Source organism: Ammodytes marinus (genome assembly GCF_949987685.1).
Source record: "Ammodytes marinus genome assembly, chromosome: 13".
Lineage (NCBI taxonomy): Eukaryota > Metazoa > Chordata > Actinopteri > Uranoscopiformes > Ammodytidae > Ammodytes > Ammodytes marinus.
The window spans coordinates 20,240,007-20,260,289 of NC_137217.1; the positions used below are offsets into that span (position 1 = coordinate 20,240,007).

General features: G+C 40.1%; 2 protein-coding genes across 2 annotated transcripts; one reads left to right on the top strand and one right to left on the bottom strand.

The window, feature by feature from the left end:
- Window positions 1-1,621: 1,621 nt before the first annotated feature.
- rps27.2 (ribosomal protein S27 isoform 2) lies at window positions 1,622-8,098 on the bottom strand. The gene is made up of 4 exons (XM_080038891.1): window positions 7,968-8,098; window positions 7,356-7,464; window positions 6,692-6,802; window positions 1,622-2,834 (listed from the first exon to the last, which is right to left on the bottom strand). The coding sequence occupies exons 1-4, from the start codon at window positions 7,971-7,973 to the stop codon at window positions 2,806-2,808; spliced, it is 255 nt and encodes an 84-aa protein (XP_079895017.1). The 5' UTR covers window positions 7,974-8,098; the 3' UTR covers window positions 1,622-2,805.
- Window positions 8,099-14,140: 6,042 nt separating this feature from the next.
- On the top strand, window positions 14,141-19,957 carry rab13 (RAB13, member RAS oncogene family). Its single transcript, XM_080039433.1, has 8 exons — window positions 14,141-14,717; window positions 15,466-15,526; window positions 15,896-15,956; window positions 16,050-16,127; window positions 17,251-17,340; window positions 17,589-17,654; window positions 17,791-17,844; window positions 17,994-19,957. The coding sequence occupies exons 1-8, from the start codon at window positions 14,594-14,596 to the stop codon at window positions 18,063-18,065; spliced, it is 606 nt and encodes a 201-aa protein (XP_079895559.1). The 5' UTR covers window positions 14,141-14,593; the 3' UTR covers window positions 18,066-19,957.
- Window positions 19,958-20,283: the final 326 nt, after the last annotated feature.

Genomic DNA, 20,283 nt, shown 5'->3' on the forward strand with positions numbered 1-20,283 from the left:
TCCTGAAGATGAAAGTGAAAACAAACTAGTTTTGCATTTGGTTCATTGTGTGTCTGTGTTTTGTGTCCAGGTTAAAGTGGAGCCTCCCTTCTTGTCAGTATGTCTGTCTATGTGCGCACGCACACACACACATACACTCCAACATCAATCACAGTCTCCACCATATGCATCATTTGTCTTCCATAATAGGTGTCTTATCAGCTTTATCCGCCTGAATGCGAGGATGCTGCTGCTGCACTCCGAAATGTGGTACTTCAGCACCCCCTACCTACAACACAACATGTTACAGTTAGTGCTGTTCTGAGCGCCATACTTTGATAGAACACCAAAAACACATTACATATAGTCCTTTTTAATCCTTAGCTCTCTGGGTTTCATTACACTAACAAAGTTTACTTGTCCTTTACCTTACCTTCCCTGCAGGTTTGTACAGATGTCCAATAGCCAATCAATCTCTGAAATGGTGTGTTGTCCAGCTGCTCTCCACTCACCTTCCCATTTGGTTCTCTGAGCCTCTTTGCAGGGTCAGTCCCCTCTCTTGTCACAGCTGCTCCCAGGTGTCCCTTCTATGCTGCCCTACTTTCAGGCATTTCACTGCTTCGTGTCGTGCCTGTCCCACTGGCGCTCAGCCTGGCATTGAGCTTTCTGTGATGATGGGTACCAAGGTAATGCTTCAATCCCTCAAGGCGTCACACTCACACACAAGTGTACACAGGAAAGGTCATGCAGTACACACAGTTGGTTACACAAGCTTTTAGTAAGCATTCTAAAATGTATCTCATCAGCGAGTCAAATTGATTTACTAAGTATGAAATATTTGCATCTACAGTCTTGACATGAATTGCGTATACAATCAAAACAAGCAGTTTGGTTTAATGTTCAATTTAGTATTTACTCAGTAAAAGCTGAGATTTACATGGATCAGTGTTCATATGGAGTATATTATCACCAGTTTGTCCAATGATAACAAAGTTGGCAGGTTTTTTTTAATTGATTTTATCGTATATAAAACGAGGGGGAGAGTGGGGTATGACAAGCAACAGAAGGGCATGGTTTTGGATATTACCATACAGCATCCATCTTATGTCTGTTCACTCTGTTGAGTTTATTCCTACAACTGCGGTTTGGACAATGTCCTGTTCAAGACCTGATACTTAAAGGAGAGCTCTACAAAAGCACCCCACCTCACCTCACAATTCAGACCATATCGAATGCAATTCATTACCTATTTCGCAGCCATATCGGCTTAAGTATCAAAGTAAAACCAGTGGGGATGAACCTTTTGGTACTACTACCCAACAGTATAACACAATTAATACTAATGAATAACATGATTAAAGTGGTGCGACCTGGGTAACATAAAAGGTAAACATTAAGGAATGGAGTAATCAATTAAAAATAATGAATGCCTTTAAGTTTAAAATTCATTCTTGTTTATTTTAGAGCAAATATATTATTATAGCTAGCAGTAGTGTTTGCTTCAAGTCTGATGATGCTGACTGAAACAGCACACTTACACTTTTTTAGTTACTTGCAATGATTTTTATATAGGAAACCAAATGGAATGTTTTTAAGACTTGCAGATGCTCTGCCGTGAAAACAAAGTTATGCAGCAGGTGCCAAAAGTTGAGATTATAAATAACGAGGTAAATTGAAGTTTAACATTGCTAGTATTAACATATAACATGTATAGTATCTCAGAGAAGTGTCACTTCTTCAGTGTTGTCCCATGAAAAGATATGAAATATTTGAAGAAATGTGAGGGGTGTACTCACTTTTATCAGATACTGACTGTATATTAATTTAGTAACTAAGAGGAACAAAAGTCATGTTCCCTTTACCCAATGTATTTGTTAATTGAATCCAACATACACAACACAGAAATATAACCAGGACAGCATGAAAGTTATTCACTCTTTTCTTATGTAGTTTATTCAGTGTTCAACTCAATGCGGTCAGATACAGACTGTGCAAAGATCTACATGTCCACAGGCCTAGATTACAGCTGTGGGTAAACCGTAGGATGATTTTATTTGATTTATCTCTTCTAAAGTGTGATCATCTTTTAAAATTTGCAAAAATGTATCTTAAGTCATCAGGAAGCTTGCAAGCATATGCAAATGTATTACTACAATGTTAATTGTGATTTCAATTAGAGTCACATCACTGTGTTTTACAATCATCAGGAGACAGAAGCGGAGCCAGTGATAACTTCCCCCGAAATAAACCTTAGTTTATTAGAATAATATTTAGAATTTTTTCATAGGGAGATTTCCTTAAAGCTTATGCGCTGTGCAAGTCTAAGGGACTTGCAATCTAAAAAGCTAATTTGATACCCTCACCGTCCTGTAAATGTTTGTGTGTAATACAAACAAGCAAAGCACTCGCCACAAAAAAAAGTTTGGAGGGCCATGCATCTGAATATTTGAAGGATACCAAATACCAGAGTCCTCAATATATGCCCTGATCCTTACCAGCAGTTTTTTAAACAATTCCTGAGCCGACAAGTGCCTTTCACCAGACAAATAAGAGCCTTGAAAGATCAAAAGAACAAACTATGACAAACATGCCAGCTTGTTTTGACCAAAAAACAACCTACATTTATTAAGAAGGAAGAATTACTGAATAGGTTGTGTTGGTGGGATCTCAACGCCTAACATTTCTGTGCATAGTTCTTATACGACATGATATGCATTCTTGTCCCAAAATCCTCAATGCGTCCTCATATCCATGGCAGTGTTACTCGATGTCCATCAAGCTTTTTTCCTTCTCCTTCTCAATGGTGTCCAACCTCATCTGTTCACACTAGTGCTGTTTTTTCCTGAATGAGCATCCTGGGGAAAAACGAGTGGTGGTTGTTAATTTTTTAATTTTTGTTAATTAATTAACAAAATGTTTGGTTTGTGTTGACAAATTTTAGTGAACATTTTGTCCACCCTGTCTGTAATTATTGGGAACTAAATACTACACATTCCATTACTATTAGAGAAGACTTATTTATTAGAGAAGGCTCCATTTAAGCAAGGTGTATCAAATAAACTGGCAGCTCAAGTGTCGATAGGAAATAAACTGAGGTAGACACAATCAACAGGTGCACACGATGCCTGACTAAGATATAACAGAACAGTTAAACTAACGTTGCAATCTCCTTTATTTTATAGACTGAATGATTACCAAACAAATATGGCTTTATTGCCAGCTGCACCCATAGTAACTCAAAGCTGAGCACAAAAGCCCCTGGTTTCCAAGGCAGCAGAGCAGAGGATAGAGTGGGTGGGACAGTAAGAGTGTCTATAAAAGCAAACCTTGAACTTATGCACAACCAAATCCCTAACATGCTGCATAAAGTGTCTTATGATGTCTTTACTGGTTGGAGAAAAGCAATTCAGGATCCACTTTATCAGAAATAACAAATTAACTTTTCTGAACCAATTTCGGGTTGCATTTGTAAAGAAATCAGGGGCCGTATTCACAAAACATTTTAAGGCTAAGAGTAGGTCCTAACGTGCTGATTTAGGAGTAACTCTCAAAAATAAGGGGCATTTCATTCCTAATTTTAGGACTCCTAACTTTTTAAGATAAGTGTAATTCACAAAGCATTTTAGCGCTAAAACTAGCTCCTAAATCTATGAAAAGCTAGGAGTCCTCGAAAGGACTCCTAAGTCACTAAGAGTAAATCACAGACAACCATTTGATGGCATTTGAGAGATTTTATGCTAGTAAGCTTTACAAAAAGGCACCTTAATAGCTGTAAGGGTTTAATGATCTTAGTAAAGCAATGTTTAGAAAGTATAGACACATTTATATTTATTATATTTATATAAAAAAATATTTATTAAGTTCCTTTTCCTGCAGTTGCTTTGGGTTTACGATGCACTGAAAGTTACTGTTGGTGTCACGTTTGGGTTTAATTTGTTACTAGAGTAGGCCTATATGTGGAGCTTCCATCTCCTCCGTTCCACAGGTCCGCTACTGTATAGGTGTGCGTCTCGCCTTTTTCCTTCCGCATGCTCTTTACAATTTCGCCGGCTATTGTTCCTAAATTGTGAATTTCCTGGTTTGTCGCTGTCTGACTATTGCTGCATAGTTCACCGTTGAGAGAAATATAGTGAGAGTGCATGGCGTGCAGCTGTTCAATGAGGATATTTTTTCCGATTCAAATCATTGTAAAATTTAAAATGAATAGGCCTATGTGGCGCTATTGTAGGTTAATTGTGAACTAATGTGTGGGAAACCCTGCAGTATCTTGGTTTCATGTTAAATCAGTGTCACTTACAGTATCTCACAAAAGTGAGTACACCCCTAACATTTCTTCAAATATTTCATTATATCTTTCCATGCGACAACACTGAATAAATGACACTTTGATACAATGTCAAGTAGTCAGTGTACAGCTTGTATAACAGTGTAAATTTACTATCCCCTCAAAATAACTCGACACACAGCCATTAATGTCTAAACTGTCGGCAACAAAAGTGAGTACACCCCTAAGAAAAAATGTCCAAATTGGGCCCAAAGTGTCAATTTTTTGTTTTGCCATCATTATTTTCTAGCGCTGCCTTAACCCTCTTGGGCATGTAGTTCACTAGAGCTTCACAGGTTGCAACAGGAACCCTCTTCTACCCATTCATGACGACATCAAGGAGCTGGTGGATATTAGAGTCCTTGCGCTCCTCCATCTCCCGTTTGAGGATGCCCCAAAGATGCTCAATAGGGTTTAAGACTGGTGACATGCTTGGCCAGTCCATAACCTTTACCCTCAGCTTCTTTAGCAAGCCAGTGGTCGTTCAGAGGTGTGTTTGGGGTCGTTATCATGTTGCAGTACTGCCCTGCGGCCCAGTTTATGAAGGGAGGGGATCATGCTCTGCTTCAGTATGGCACAGTACATGTTAGAATTCAATGAACTGTAGATCCCCAGTGCTGGCAGCACTCATGCAGCCCCAGACCATGACACTCCAACCACCATGCTTGACTCTAGGCAAGACACACTTGTCTTTGTACTCCTCACCTGGTTGCCGCTCCACACTCTTAACACCATCTGAACCAAATAAATGTATTTTGGTCTCATCAGACCACAGGACATGGTTGCAGTAATCCATGTCCGTAGTCTGTTTGTCTTCAGCAAACTTTTTGTGGGGTTTCTTGTGCATCATCTTTAGAATAGGCTTCCTTCTGGGATGACAGCCATGCAGACCAGTATGATGCAGAGTGTGGCGTATGGTCTGAGCACTGACAGGTTGACCCCCCACCCCTTCAAGCCCTTCAGCAATGCTGGCAGCACTCATACGTCTATTTTCCAAAGCCAACCTCTGTGTACGACGCTGACCACGTGCACTCAACCTTCGTAAACTGGGCCGCAGGGTGGTGTTGCAACATGATAACGACCCCAAACACACCTCCAAGACGACCAGTGGCTTGCTAAAAAAGCTGAGGGTAAAGGTTATGGCCTGGCCAAGCATGTCTCCAGACCTAACCCCTATTGAGCATCTTTGGGGCATCCTCAAACAGAAGGTGGAGGAGCGCAAGGTTTTTAATATCCACCAGCTCTGTGATGCCGTCATAAATGGGTGGAAGAGGGTTCCAGTTGCAACCTGTGAAGCTCTAGTGAACTACATGCCCAAGAGGGTTAAGGCAGTGCTGGAAAATAATGGTGGCCACACAAAATATTTACACTTTGGGCCCAATTTGTAAATTTTTTCTAAGGGGTGTACTCACTTTTGTTGCCAGCAGTTTAGACATTAATGGCTGTGTGTCGAGTTATTTTGAGGGGACAGTAAATTTACACTGTTATACAAGCTGTACACTGACTACTTTGCATTGTATCAAAGTGTCATTTCTTCAGTGTTGTCCCATGGAAAGATATAAAGAAAAATGTGAAGAAATGTGAGGGGTGTACTCACTTTTGTGAGATACTGTATATGGATATCTCCCACAGTGTTTCTATCATAAATTCACTCTTAGGGACTCATTCCCTCTCAGTCAATCACCGTGGGCATAGAAGGTATGATCATGACGTCATCCATAGCAACAGGGTCAACCCTGCCCTCTAGTCTTATTTTAGGAGTCCCTCCCATTCCTTAGTAAAAGTTGGTCTTATCAGCTTTGTGAATAGGTTTTAAGAAATTACTCCTTACTAAGAAGTTTTAGTTCTCCTTAGGAGTACTCTTAGCGCTAAGATAAAATGTTTTGTGAATACGGCCCCTGAACACATCTGAATGAAAATAGCATGTGTGCATGTAGTTGACTGTGTAGAAATGGATCAATAATGATGAATTTCTGTCACAACCACAAGAGTCACTGTATGCCTTAGTAGACACCCTGTTCATGACGAGAACAGTGAAAGGGCAACACAAAGGCAAATGTCTTGGTGTATAACAAATATTGAGTTTGTGGACATTTTGGTGCATTATTTTCTCATCCTATTTCTTGAATGCATTTATGTTAGTCTCTCTCAAACGGGCAGTTTCCATGGCCAGATTAACCTTACATATTTAACTCTCAGCGTACTTCTACATTGCATTAGTCTAGAAAGTTAAATGTCAGTGATGGATGAAGGAAAGCAGATGAATAGTTTGGAGTTTTTAAATGTGGCAGTATTAGTCAGGTTTGGTCAAAGACCCAGGCAGGTAGGCATACAGGCTGGGTTTGGTTGTAGTAAAGTGTCTTAACTATTCAGAGTGGTTTTCTGTACCTTCTGTAAGGCGAGCTTTCCCTCCAGTCGGCTGGCAGAGGACTGTGGAACAGCCGACACACAGCACAACAGTCTGAGCGTGACTGAACACTGTTGTGATCTTATAGCAACCTGCAGACAACACATAAATACATGACATTGAATGGGACAGCCATGACAATGAAAACAAAAGCCAGCCCCCACCAACACAATAACCATTGCATAATCACATGACATGTAGTCTTTGTTTAATTGTGTCCTTGGGACTGTTGGTGTAAAGGAGCCACTTGAAACCCACTAAACAGTCACAGTCACAAGTGTTACTGTATGCCTTATTTGACACCCCGATCACCAGGGAAACAGTGAAAGGGCAACACATAAAGGCAAACATGTTTGGTCGAGTAATGTGGGAGATGTACTTCAATCCATCACAAAAATAAAATCACAATCTAAATTTTAGGCATAAAGGGAAAAGTCCTTTATCTATGCGTTATTTTGAATATTTCATTTTAACCCTTGCTTTGTTTCCTTCATTTTTAAAATAATGTATTGGCATAAAAGTACATTTCATTAAAATAAGTCAAATGCAACTACTTTTATATGAGTTAGTAATAGAGGCATAGTGTGTATATTACAAAGTGCTCAATGATCGAAAAATGAGGGGTTGCTATGAAAAGAAACAGACCTGGACATTTGACATCCATAAAATAAGAATTAGGAGACTGAACAAGACGTTTTTTCTTGTGGCTCCTCTTTTCCGCCTCGGGGGTCGGGTGCAAAAGATCCTGAGCGAGCTGAAAGAAATCACAAACACTGAAGCTAAATGCCAGTCCACATCAATTCTATATAACCATCTAAAAGAGAAATTACTGTAACATAAGGATAATAATACATTTAAATTCCTGGTCAGAGTAACGCACTTTACAACATGAGCGGAGCAAAGGTCGAGATTGGTTTTACAGCTTTGTTTTGACAGGAGATGTGAAGAAGGGAAATCAAAAGTGCCATGATGAAATTCTTCGCATGTTTTATCAAACGATCACAACTTCAGATATTTTAAAAGTTGTATATGATTTCTAATGCTCTAAAAAAATATATGATGGGACCGCGTGCGCTGCTTTGTTGAGCACGTGTTTCGCCATATTGCGTCCATTTTAACAATTTTAAGTGTACAATACAGCGACGTCGCAGCGTTACCTCCGACATAAATAAAACACTAATTTAATATCGTTTAAAATCCGCCCATCAACTTGTTAAAGGTTAATAGTAGTTCTAATAAAAGCGTAGTGCTACTTACAGGCATGTCTGCGTGTCTGTATCGTCACCGGAACGTGTAGCTGACTGAAAAAACCCGGCGGAAGAAGATTCTTCTTCTTCTTTGATTTTAGGCAGACTTGACGCAGCTATGGCGTATTGCTGCCCCCACTGTTTGTTATGTTACTCTAAAATTCTAAATCCTTGTAGCCTATATAGTCCAGTGTTGTGAAGATACTCCAACAAGTCCTTTGTTTTATCCAATGAATCCAGATTCAGAAGGTTGCGCATATTGAAAACTATAATTCCCCAGCTGATCCAAGTTTTCGGAAAAGAGTCCTCCTTTGACTGGAATAGAGCTTACACTGGAGGAGCACATGCTTCACAGTCTCTCTGTCTCCACACTCACACTTGCCATCTGGGTGTTTGCCAATCAGAGCCAGCCCACTTCTCAACCCACAGTGAACAAGCCTCAGTCTTGTGATAACTAGCCTACTGTGTCTTTTCTAACACACCTGAAAGTGCACCTACCTCTATTTACAGTGCCTTGCAAAAGTATTCATACCCCTTGGAATTTTCCACATTTTGTCACATTAAAACCACACACGTACATTTATTTTATTGGGATTTCATGTGATAGACCAACACACAGTGGTGCATCATTGTGAAGTGGAATGAAAATTAAATATGGTTTTACATTTTTTTTAGAAATAAAAAACTGAAAAGTGTGGCGTGCATAAGTATTCAGCCCCCTGAGTCAATGCTTTGTAGAACCACCAATCGCTGCAATAACAGCTGCAAGTCTATTGGGGTATGTCTCCGCCAGCTTTGCCCATCTAGAGACTGATATTTTTGCCCATTCTTCTTTGCAAAATAGCTCAAGCTTCAGATTCAGCATCAGATTGGATGGAGAGCATCTGTCAACAGCAATTTTCAAGTCTTTCCAGATATTCTCAATTGTATTGATGTCTGGACTTTGACTGGACCATTCTAACACATGACTATACTTTGAACCATTCCATAGTAGATCTGGCTGTATGTTTAGGGTATTTAACCTTCTGGAAGGTGAACCTCCACCCAGTCTCAAGTCTTTTGCAGACTCTAACAGGTTTTTCTGCCCTGTATTTGGCTCCATCCTTCTTCCCATCAACTCTGACCAGCTTCCCTATCCCTGCTGAAAAACAGGACCCCAACAGCATGATGCTGCCACCACCATGTTTCACTGTGGGGATGGTGTGTTCAGGGTGATGTGCAGTGTTAGTTTTCTGCCACACATTGCACTTTGCCTTAAGGCCAAAAACTTTGGTTTCAATTTTGGTCTCATCTGATCAGAGCAACTTCCTCCAACACTTGCCACAAGCCATGCGGGGGACACAGCATATTCAGATGAGACCAAACTTGAAGTTTTTGGCCTGAATGGAAAATGCAATGTGTGGCGGAAACTAACACAGCACATCACCCTATACACACCATCCTCACTGTGAAACATGGTGGTGGCAGCATCATGCTATGGGGATGCTTTTCTTCAGCAGGGAAGAGGGAAGCTGGTTAGAGTTGATAGGAAGATGGATGGAGCCAAATACAGGACAGAAAACCTCTTAGAGTCTGCAAAGACTTGAGACTGGGGTGGAGGTTCACCTTCCAGAGGGACAACTAGCCTAAAAATACAGCCAGATCTACTATGGAATGGTTTAAATCAAAGCATGGTCATGTGTTAGAATGGTCCAGTCAAAGTCCAGACCTCAATACAATTGAGAATCTCTGGAAAGACTTGAAAATTGCTGTTGACAGATGCTCTCCAGCCAATCTGATGCTAAATCTGAAGCTCAAGCTATTTTTTAAAGAAGAATGGGCAAAAATGTCAGTCTGTAGATGGGCATAGGTGGTGGAGACATACCCCAAATAGATTTGCAGCTGTAATTGCAGCGATGGGTGGTTCTACAACGTATCGACTCAGGGGGGCTGAATACTTTTGCACGCCACACTTTTAAGTTTTTTATTTCTAAAAAAAATTTAAAACCATATTTCATTTTCATTCCACTTCACAATGATGCACCACTGTGTGTTGGTCTATCACATGAAATCCCAATAAAATAAATGTACGTGTGTGGTTTTAATGTGACAAAATGTGGAAAATTCCAAGGGGTATGAATACTTTTGCAAGGCACTGTACATTTTCCTGCACTGCAAAGTACGCCCTTCCCTTCTTTTCCTCTCCCAAGCTTTTTGCCACCTTTCTTTTAGAGCCCCGTTTATTTTTTCCATGTACTCCGGTATCCCATGTTGCAAATGAATGTGTACTGTTTCCTCCTTCACCGCCTTCTTTGCCTCCTCATTCCCTTTCACACCCACATGTGCTGGCACCCAGAGAAACCCCACCTCTCTCCCTGCCTTGTAACTTCTAAACAAAGACTGTTGTATTTTCACACTTAAGTCTGGTCTGGACTTAGATTGTCCATCTTTTATTGAATGCAAAGCTGCAGCTGAATCACTACAGAATGCCCCTGTTTATTATCCTCCTCCACCCATTGTAATGCCCATAGAATTGTCACCATCTCTGCAGTGAATACTGACATGTGATCTGAGATTCTATATCCTTTTTTGTACCCGATTTCAGGAATGCTAATACCCACTGCTACCTTACCACTTTCTTGCTCCTTTGAGCCATCAGTATAAATGAGAAGATGGTCTCCCCATACCTGTTGCTGCCAGACTTCTATTTCTTTAACTACACCCTCTGTCATCCTTGATTTGCTTACATTCAAAAACTTTAGGTCAACACTGGGATCTGGGATCAGCCATGATGGAGCAAGTGAGCGACACACTGGAGGACAGACACTAACATCCCCAATACCAATTTCCTGTGCCAAAGATTTAAGATGTTCTGCAAAGTTAGTTTTAGCTGCTTTTATTCCCATAAACTCCCATTGCTCACTCAAATAGCACTCAATAGGAAAATAGCATCATTATAGCCTTAACCAATGGGATAGGTTCACATCCAGGCTTCGAAAGCATTGGCATGATAGCTTGCACCTATTTTAGTACAGTATTTTATTGAGTAATGTATTTTAATGTGTTCTTGAGTTGGAGCAAAGACAGGCCTCAAGCAACACATTTAAACCCTTTGCAGTGTCTACAGAATTCTAGCATGAGAGATTGGAACCATTTTATCGTTCAAAATAGCCATCTCCACCATCTTCACTGATCTATACAGTTGCTTTTCTACATCCTAGTTCCCCAAGGACACATTTATTCATCCATGTAGGCTACTTATATGGGCACCGCTCATGTTATACTTGTTGATCGCTGTCTGTGTTCTCATTGCCAATTTCAGTTTGGTATTTAAGTTGATGTCATTTAAAATTGCAGTTCATGTCTACTGTATTCTACCACCTTCACTTCTCCTATGTGTGTGTGTGTGTGTGTGTGTGTGTGTGTGTGTGTGTGTGTGTGTGTGTGTGTGTGTGTGTGTGTGTGTGTGTGTGTGTGTGTGTGTGTGTGTGTATGTTGGATGTGAGTGGACCATCTGAGTCCTTAATAAAGATTATTATAATAGGTCTTTTGTAGGTATCATTTCACTTTGTCCTTTGAGCTTCATTAGGTATTTTAAGCCGAGTTTATGCCTTCTTAGTTCAAGCGGCATCTCCCCCATTTCTATTAGCAATGCTGCTATTGGAGTTGAGCAGAATGCTCCACAGCACACTCTTAAGGCTTTAGCTTGGACTATGACTAGTTTACTTAGCACTGAACAAGCTGCTGATCCATAAACCATACATCCATAATCAATTGCTGATCTTATCATAGCTCTATATATCATAATCATTGATTCTCTCTCAGCTCCCCAGTCAGAACCAGCCACACACCTGAGGACATTAATTACTTTCCCACATTTTAAAGCAACCATCTCAATATGCTTTTTCCCTGTCATTCTTTCATCTAACCACATTCCTAAAAACTTGAAATAGCCTACTTGACTTTCTCAAGATTGTTGTTGTACAATTGTATTGTCTGAGATGGCATCTTTTTCTTATTCCCAAAGACCATATACTTTGTTTTATCAATAGATATCTTAAAACCCCAGTCATTAGCCCACTCAGTTACTTTCTCTAAAGCACCTTGGATTTGATCAAACAGGAAGAGGAGGTTCCTCCCTCGCTTCCAGATAGCCCCATCGTCTGTGAATAGTGAAAACCCAAATCCTTTCCCCACTCTGCTAAACATGCCATTCACTAATATATTAAAAAGAACCGGACTAATCACACTTCCTTGAGGGGTTCCATTCTCCACCTCAAACTCATCTGATCGTCATTCCCAATCCTCACTTGAATTGACCTGTAACATAAAAAATGTTTGATCCAATTGAACATTCTCCCTTTGATTCCAGCTTCATATAGTGCTATTAGTAACCCTTCCTTCCAAAGCATGTCATATGCTTTTTCAATGTCCAGAAATACTGCTACTAACGCTTCCTTATTAGCAATAGCTTTCTTTATATCCAAGTCCAAGCTTAACACGGCATCCATTGTCGATCTTCCCTGCCTAAATCCACTCTGGTGAGTCACAAAAAAATCCTCTTTCTCCAGCTTATCTACGAGCCTATCCGTTATCATACGTTCCATAATTTTGCACAAGACAAAAGTAAATGCAATTGGCCTGTAGGAACTTGGGATGTTTGATTGCTTTCCAGGTTTCACAATTGGAATAATTACAGCATGTTTCCATTCTTTAGGCAGATACCCACTCTCCCAAACACTATTAATTTATACCACAATTTCCTCCCCCAAGCTCTCCTGAGTTTTTAAATAATTGATATCCCAACCCATCCCTACCTGGAGAGGTATCTTTTCCCTGTTCCATAGCTCTATGTAACACGCCTAGAGAGAAAAACATATTGAATTCACCAGAGTTATCACAGTTAATTTGCAGTTTATCTAGGTGTTTTCCCATTATTTCACATCTCCTACTTCTATTTACATCACTTACATTATTAGAGCTATGCACTTTACGGAATTGCTTAACTAACATATTTGCTTTTTCTTTGTTATTCATAGCTTCAATTCAATCACAATGAAGGACAGGGACTGCTGTCTGCTGATAAACACCTGCCATTCTATGCACAAGACTCCAGATCTTTTTTAAGGGAGTATCCGGTCCTAATTTCTCACAAAAACTCCTCCAACTTTGTTTTTTTGCCTCCTTAATGACACGTCTTGCCTTAGCTCTAAGTCTTTTATATTCAATAGCATATTTCTCAAACAGATGCTTCCTCAGCCTATGCCCTATTTCTAGCCCGGACTGCAAAGTTGCATTCTTCCGTCCACCATGGAACCATTGACCTCCTTGAAGGAACTTTTTTCTTAGGGATATTTTTTACTGCAGCTGACCAGATTACCTTGGTTAAAGAATTATTCCACTCATCTACCCCTTTCTCACTCTCTATTAATGATAAACCCATATTTACATCCTCCACAAACATGCTCCAATTTGCCCTTTTATAATTTAGCCTCAAGGACAGATTGCCTGGTTCCTCAATTAGACAGCTACCAAATTTGCAAATGATTGGTACATGATCGCTTCCCACTGTATACTGGTCCATTGTCTCCCACCTATTTATTGCTGCCAACTCTGCTGATGCAATTGTAATATCTATGGAGGAAGATCCTGTCCGACCAGTTCTAAACCATGGGGGGCGCCGTGAGTTGGCAGGGGGGGGGTGCGACTTTTGAATGTCCATAAATATATAAAAGTTACATTTTATTGTTCAGGTAGGCCTACAGAGTAAAAAATAAACTGGTAACACTTTACAATAAGTTACACAAAAAAAGAGTAGTTACCCTTTTAAAAAGGGTAGTTTAACTTTTAAAAAGGTAAGTTTACCTTTCAAAGAAGGTAAGTTTACCTTTCAAAAAAGGTAAGTTTACCTTTTAAAAAGATTAGTTTACCTTTTAAAAAGGTAACCTTTTTAAAAGGAAAACTACCCTTTTTAAAAGGGTAACTACTCTTTTTTTGTGTAACTTATTGTAAAGTGTTACCAATAAACTTGACAAAATATGAGAGAAAGCGAAAATCCCACTGGTTTAGGAGTTTAAAAAAAAACTTGCATTCGGGTGTTTTCTGATCAAACGGCGCCACCTTGTGTCCATGCTGGGTACCTGCAGCTCTGAGCCGTGACTCCTATGAAGCACTCCCACTCTATACGTAGCCCTTTCAGCGGATCTGGGATCTGGGCCGACAGCAAGTTTTTGTTTCTTTTTTTGGGGGAGGCAGAAAAAAAACACGTAGCTACCCCAACGCGGTGATATTGATTCCCGGAAGAAAATAAAATGAATCCCGAATAGTTTTGGCGATGAAGACAGATCCGCAATAGACAGTTCAACTTTGGATGGAGTGTTTTTTCTTCCTTACCCAACGCAGTCCAAACACAGCACAGAGGCGCTGAGGGGAATCGGAATTTACCGGTGACAAGTCTGGGAGGGGAGGAAAACAACACAGGGAAAAGAGGACTCGATACATGGAGCAACCTTTTTCATATTTAAGGGCCCGCGTTTAACCCTAATCTTTGATTTGAAGACTGAAGTTGGTGAAAAGTTGCCAATTTCCAGAAAGGGTAAACCCCCAAACTTTTCCCACTTTTTACCCCTGGTTTAACTTTTAGGAGCAGCTCCAACCATGGCGAAAAAGTATGATTTCCTATTCAAATTGCTACTCATCGGGGACAGCGGAGTGGGCAAAACATGTCTGATTATCCGTTTCTCTGAGGACAATTTCAACTCCACGTACATCTCCACCATCGGTACGTTGATACAGTCAGATACCGTTTGCCTTAATTATAACCTACGTGTCTGCACCAGCTTATGAATGGCCTGAATGAAAATATGAGTGAGACAGATGTTTGCTGAATGCTGACACGTAATTCTTCCTCTATTATTTGATGCCCTTCACACTGTACAAACTGGTTTCCTAGACAGTTTTTTTTCTTCATGTCTGAACTAGTCTGTGCTCCCTCATTTCTTTTCCTTTTTTTCTTTCATTCTGTCCCATATCTTTTTCTTTTTTTCTCCTCCCATTGACCGTGTCTGTTCCCTGACCCTCTCTCCCCCATCTCAACTTCAGATCTCATTCCTCTCACTTGGCTCTCACAGGGTCCACCCACCCTCATTCCTATCTCGTTTACAATCTCTGCGTTCCCAGAAGAATGGTTGGCTTTGCTGGCATGCACCGATTTCCCCCCCCCCCCCTCTTCTTTCTCCTCCTCTGACACTGTGCTGTCTATCTTTCTGTCAGCTTGTCTATCCAGTAGCAGAAACAAACTCAAAGACAGTGTGTCCTGCCGGCCTGGATGTCCTTCCTTTCTGTCTCTTTGTGGATGGCAGTGCACAGAGTGGGTCAAACTCACAGTGGAAATGAATTACTCTCCACCCCTGTGATAGTGACCTATATATTCTGCAATGTGTGTTTTTAGGTCATATCTGAGGTATTTAACTGATTCTCTAACCCCCCTTCTCCTCTCCACTCTTTCCTCTCCTCTCGTTGTCTCTCAGGCATCGACTTTAAAGTAAAAACTATTGAAGTGGAAGGGAAGAAAGTGAAACTACAAGTCTGGTAAGAGATGACAGTTGAAAGTGCTTTGTTTTGGGTTTGGGCGAAGCAGTTAACACTTAGTAATACGCAGAGTTATGTTCCTCTTGCTCATTTACTAGAGGAAAGAGGAACCTCCCTCTTGTGTTCTCAAATCAGGACTGTATGTGACAGGGTTAATTGTCCAACTGTCCATGACACATGGCCATAGCGCAGCACACTAAACCCGTCATACAGGTAACAGAAGTCCGTCCTGCATTTGTCCTGCATTCTGATAATATATCCAACTTTCTCTAGATTGCAGTTGTATTTCAGTTTTTTGCGATACATGCATGCATCAGTGCACTTTTTTTCTTAGTTTTTTGTGAGTTTGTTTGTGTGTACTTTGTGCAGGGACACAGCAGGGCAGGAGAGGTTCAAGACCATTACGACAGCCTACTACAGAGGAGCCATGGTGAGCAGACTCAGGTTGACATCACCGTCCCTTTGTGTTCCCTTCGCCCCATTTCCTTAAACCCTCTCTCCCTCCTTTGTCTCTCCTTGTCAGGGCATCATCCTGGTCTACGACATCACAGACGAAAAGTCCTACGAAAACATTCAGAACTGGATGAAGAGTATCAAAGAAGTGAGCAAAGCTAACCAGGAAACAATTTAAAAAAAGTGCTTTGTCAGCAGGAAGCATGTTAGTCATGAGGATGTGCCTTTACTCAATGAAACAACAAAGCAGGGTCATTGCACAGCTGGTGATTTGATTTAAAAGGGTTAGTTCACCCAAATGCCTGGTCACTTTACTGATGATGTTTTCCTCAGGCAAATTCATTATTTTCTGATTTTAGGGTCAAGAATTGAGCCATAATGATAATTTTTATAATAACAGCTTAGTTTTATAAATATATTGTGTTTCAAAAAACCCAAGGAATAGAACGAGTGGAAGTAACCAGCAGTGCGGTGCAATTATTTGGTTATTTCTCATTAAACTGCTTTTGATTGTATCCAAACAATCAATTTAACTTCTAACTATCTAAAGGCAGCTATTGAAAGAAAAACATCTAATCTAAACTGTTAGCCAGGGCTTTAAATGCATAGGTAATTTAAAGGCATAGGTAATTCTGGAGATTGTTTGTCGACAAATCACTTTTTGTCAAAATCAGTGAATATCTCCTCACAATCTTCTACCTGTCCGTACTGTGTGTGTGCGCTGAAATAAAAACGATATGCGAATACACAGCCAAGGCTCTGTAAACTAGTATGTGAACAAAGCCAATGGAAACAAAGTGGGTGTTTGCATTCCCTTTGTTTACATACCAGTTTAAAGTAAGCCTTCAACTGAGATGGTATTGAATTAAACTTCCGTCTAAATGTTTTCTGTTTGTGTGAATATAATGACATAAAATGACATTTGAATGCATTCATACAGAGGATTCCCTTCTGCATAGCCTCATCAAAACTGAAACAAAACATGCAAATGTATCCGTCCTTGATCATCACTAAATGATACAGACCAAATGACATAACTCGGTTGCTCAGTTTTTTTGTTGAAGGAATCCTTTCATCTAATTATTTCAGTGAGGATATCTTGGTGTTTTCCCACAGTGCAGCTGCTGCCACTAGATGTAAAGACGTCTGCTTTCCGTCACTGTGTGATCTCCTCCTAAATGTACTCTCCGTTGGCTAAGCAAACATTTTTCAGAGACCAGAGAACTCAAACTTCCCTAATGAATTAACTGCATTCCCTCTTTCCCTCCCAGAATGCATCAGCTGGGGTCAGTCGCATGTTACTGGCTAATAAGTGTGACATTGAAGCAAAGCGGAAAGTTACCAAGGAGACAGGAGAAAAGGTGAGGTGCTTAATTATAGCTAATGTATTGTGTTAATTTAAGAGCAGTGTCTTTCAGAGAGAAAGTGTGCAGACAATTCAACTTTTTACTTGTTGACTTTTTCTTTACTTTCTTAAATATAAGAGGGAGTGGTTGTTTGAGGAAGGCATTGAGTTTGTCACATCGCATTTACTTTAGATAAGACTCAGGAAGTGGTTATACTCCATGTCCTAATGTGCTGTAATCAGGTATGTGTCTGTTGTTAACAGCTGGCAAAAGATCATGGCATCAGCTTCTTTGAGACGAGTGCAAAGGCCAGCATCAACGTGGAGGAGGTGAGCCGGCCCATGACATAATGAAACACTCTTTATGCCTCATTCAAATCATGGCTTTGTGTTAATATGTTACAAATGCTTTAGACCATGACGTGCAGTAAAATGACTTTTCTCCTAATCTATGTTTTCTTTTTAGTCTTTTATGTCTTTGGCACGCGAAATACTACAGAAGTCCAGCAGCAAGAAACAAGTAAGTCAGAACAGACTCTTCATACCAAAATGATACCAAAGTGACACATTTGTTCCTCCGTGCACATAAGACTTGTAACTTCATGTTGCACTAGAAATGTCTGTAATAACTAATTTCCCCCTCTTTGTCTGTGTCTTCTTGTTTGACAGGGCCCCACAGGCCGAGAGGTGAAAATCACAAGCGGCACAGAGAAGAAATCCTCCAAATGTGTTCTTCTTTAGATACAGCCCTGGCCAGCACACATTAATTAGGAAATCGCAGTACGAATCGAAGAGCACATCAGTATTGTACAGTGCAGCAGGTTTTCTGTCTCCATCTGGTGGGCTCCAATATGAAACACATACAGATGCTAAAAGGTTATGTATGGATTCCTCCTTTGAACTGAAAATGTATTGAGGGGGATTTGTATTTTACATTGAACCTATCCTCTGCCACATCCTGTGCTGGTCTTCTTGTCATTGCAATGTTCTAAGCAGATACCGCTGACAGTATTTCACCAGGCATTTCCCACCATGTGTAGTTAGTTAAAGATGTACATTTGATGTAAATGAAAATGTACATTACATTTTCTATTTCTCTTGCTTATCACGACTTTATCATCTCCCACAACAATCACGGTTTAATCTCTTAAAATGACTTATAATTATACTTTGCACTATAATACTTCAATGCAATTATACTTCATGCACCGCATAGCTGTATAAAAAGACAAAGAATCTCTCTTCTTAGTGGAACCATTTCATTAATTTCTTATGTGTGGGCACATGCAGTAGTAGCTTTTAGGAGTTCAGTGGCAGAGGAGGAGTTTGATGGAAAGCGTTTTGACTCACATACAGTAAACACACTATGGTTTCTGGTTGTGGCACCTCATATATTCTGTTAGATGGTTTAAATGCTGGACAGATTGGTTTCTAAGTAAGTCTTAAAACTTCCTTTCTTACCAAATGCACTTTTACTTTTGTTATTTAACTGTTTGATATTCTTTCATCAGTGCTTACATCAAAAGCACAGACACGTTTACGTCACAAATCCTGCAGTGTGTCACAGCCCGGCTCAAGGGAATGACAAAAGAGGAGACCACACAAGAAAGGTAGTTTTACCAAATTATAATTTATTTAACAAAGTTAAAATTAAAATAATAAATGGTGCGTGAATGTCAGTAGTCAGTAATGGGTGCGGTGTCTGTGTCAGTGAATGAGTGTATGGTGTGTGTAAAGCAGCACTAACTCAACCTAACTAACCCAAACCAAAACAAACCATTCGTCAAGAGAGGGAGAGCAAGTGGCTGACTCCTGCAGCTTTTATAGCTCAGGAGAGCAGCCAGCATGGGTGGAGATGATCAGCAATCAGCTCCTGGCAGCCTGCCAATCAGGAGCTGTCACAAGTGCCATGTAAAATATAGGCCCCCATAAATATACTGCAGAGGTGTCATAGACTGGACAAGTCACATTTGATCGTGTTTATGTTGTGCTTATCCTTTGAGAATTGATTAAATGTTACAGTAGTGTGTGCAGTATTCTATAATGCATTCAACAGAATCTATAGGAACGGATGCCATGCATATTAAAGACCCAGACTCCATAGCGAGGACAATTTTCTCGTTGCATTGTATGAGAAAATGAAAACGTGCTCCTCACGTTAAAAGTTTCAAACAAGTGTAAAATGATTGTGCGGACAAACAAGCATTGTGTTTAACAGACAGATGGATTGAGAATGTGGAAGATGGGAGCAGAGATAAGTGCAATATGAGGAGATGAGTGGGGGAGATGAAAGAAGGATGGATTATGCAAGTGATTGGACAGGATGTGGGCGGAAGCGGCAATCCTAACGTGTCCCTCATTATAAAATTTATCAAGTGGGTCTTGCCCTTTTATCTGAAAGTATCACTCACCCAACGCTATCACACATTAGCTAAATCTGTCATGACAGTGTTCTTGTTCAGGCAATTTGATCATTCAAAGTGACAACAATGATTCAAGGTGTTCATCTGATCTTGGCAGACAAACTGTACCTACCTTTTATGCATTTATTTTTCTTTTTTTTGCCACAAGACTGTATGTAGTTTACAGACCTGCCGCTTGTCGAATAAAAATACAAAACAATCAAAATTATGAGTGTGTTGTGGTTTGAACCATTATGTTGGCAAAATAATAAATGAGTATGCATGAATTTCGTAAATGTTTTATTGTTAGAAGTCGGGTTCATTTTGCTGATATGTACACACATTTAGCGGATTTACACAACCATTTACCTCAAAAGGCTACACCTTATGGCACCCTATCGGCCCTTTGTCTCATTTTAAGAAACTTTCACAGAGTCGAAAAGGAAGAAAACTAAGGAGGGACAGCACAAGAGGGCTCTGGTAAATCTGAATAACAATGTAGCAAACATACAGTAGGCTATATGAAGAATAAGGATAACAGAAAAAGTATATTTTGT

Coding starts and splice junctions, on each gene's coding strand:
- rps27.2 (XM_080038891.1), bottom strand. Junction 6,803..7,355: donor TATGGATGTCAAATGTCCAG/GTCTGTTTCTTT, acceptor TGTTGTCTGCAG/GTTGCTATAAGATCACAACA. Junction 2,835..6,691: donor GAAAGCTCGCCTTACAGAAG/GTACAGAAAACC, acceptor GTTTTTCCCCAG/GATGCTCATTCAGGAAAAAA.
- rab13 (XM_080039433.1), top strand. CDS start 14,594: ATGGCGAAAAAGTATGATTTCCTATTCAAATTGCTACTCATCGGGGAC. Junction 15,957..16,049: donor CCTACTACAGAGGAGCCATG/GTGAGCAGACTC, acceptor TCTCCTTGTCAG/GGCATCATCCTGGTCTACGA. Junction 16,128..17,250: donor GGATGAAGAGTATCAAAGAA/GTGAGCAAAGCT, acceptor TTTCCCTCCCAG/AATGCATCAGCTGGGGTCAG.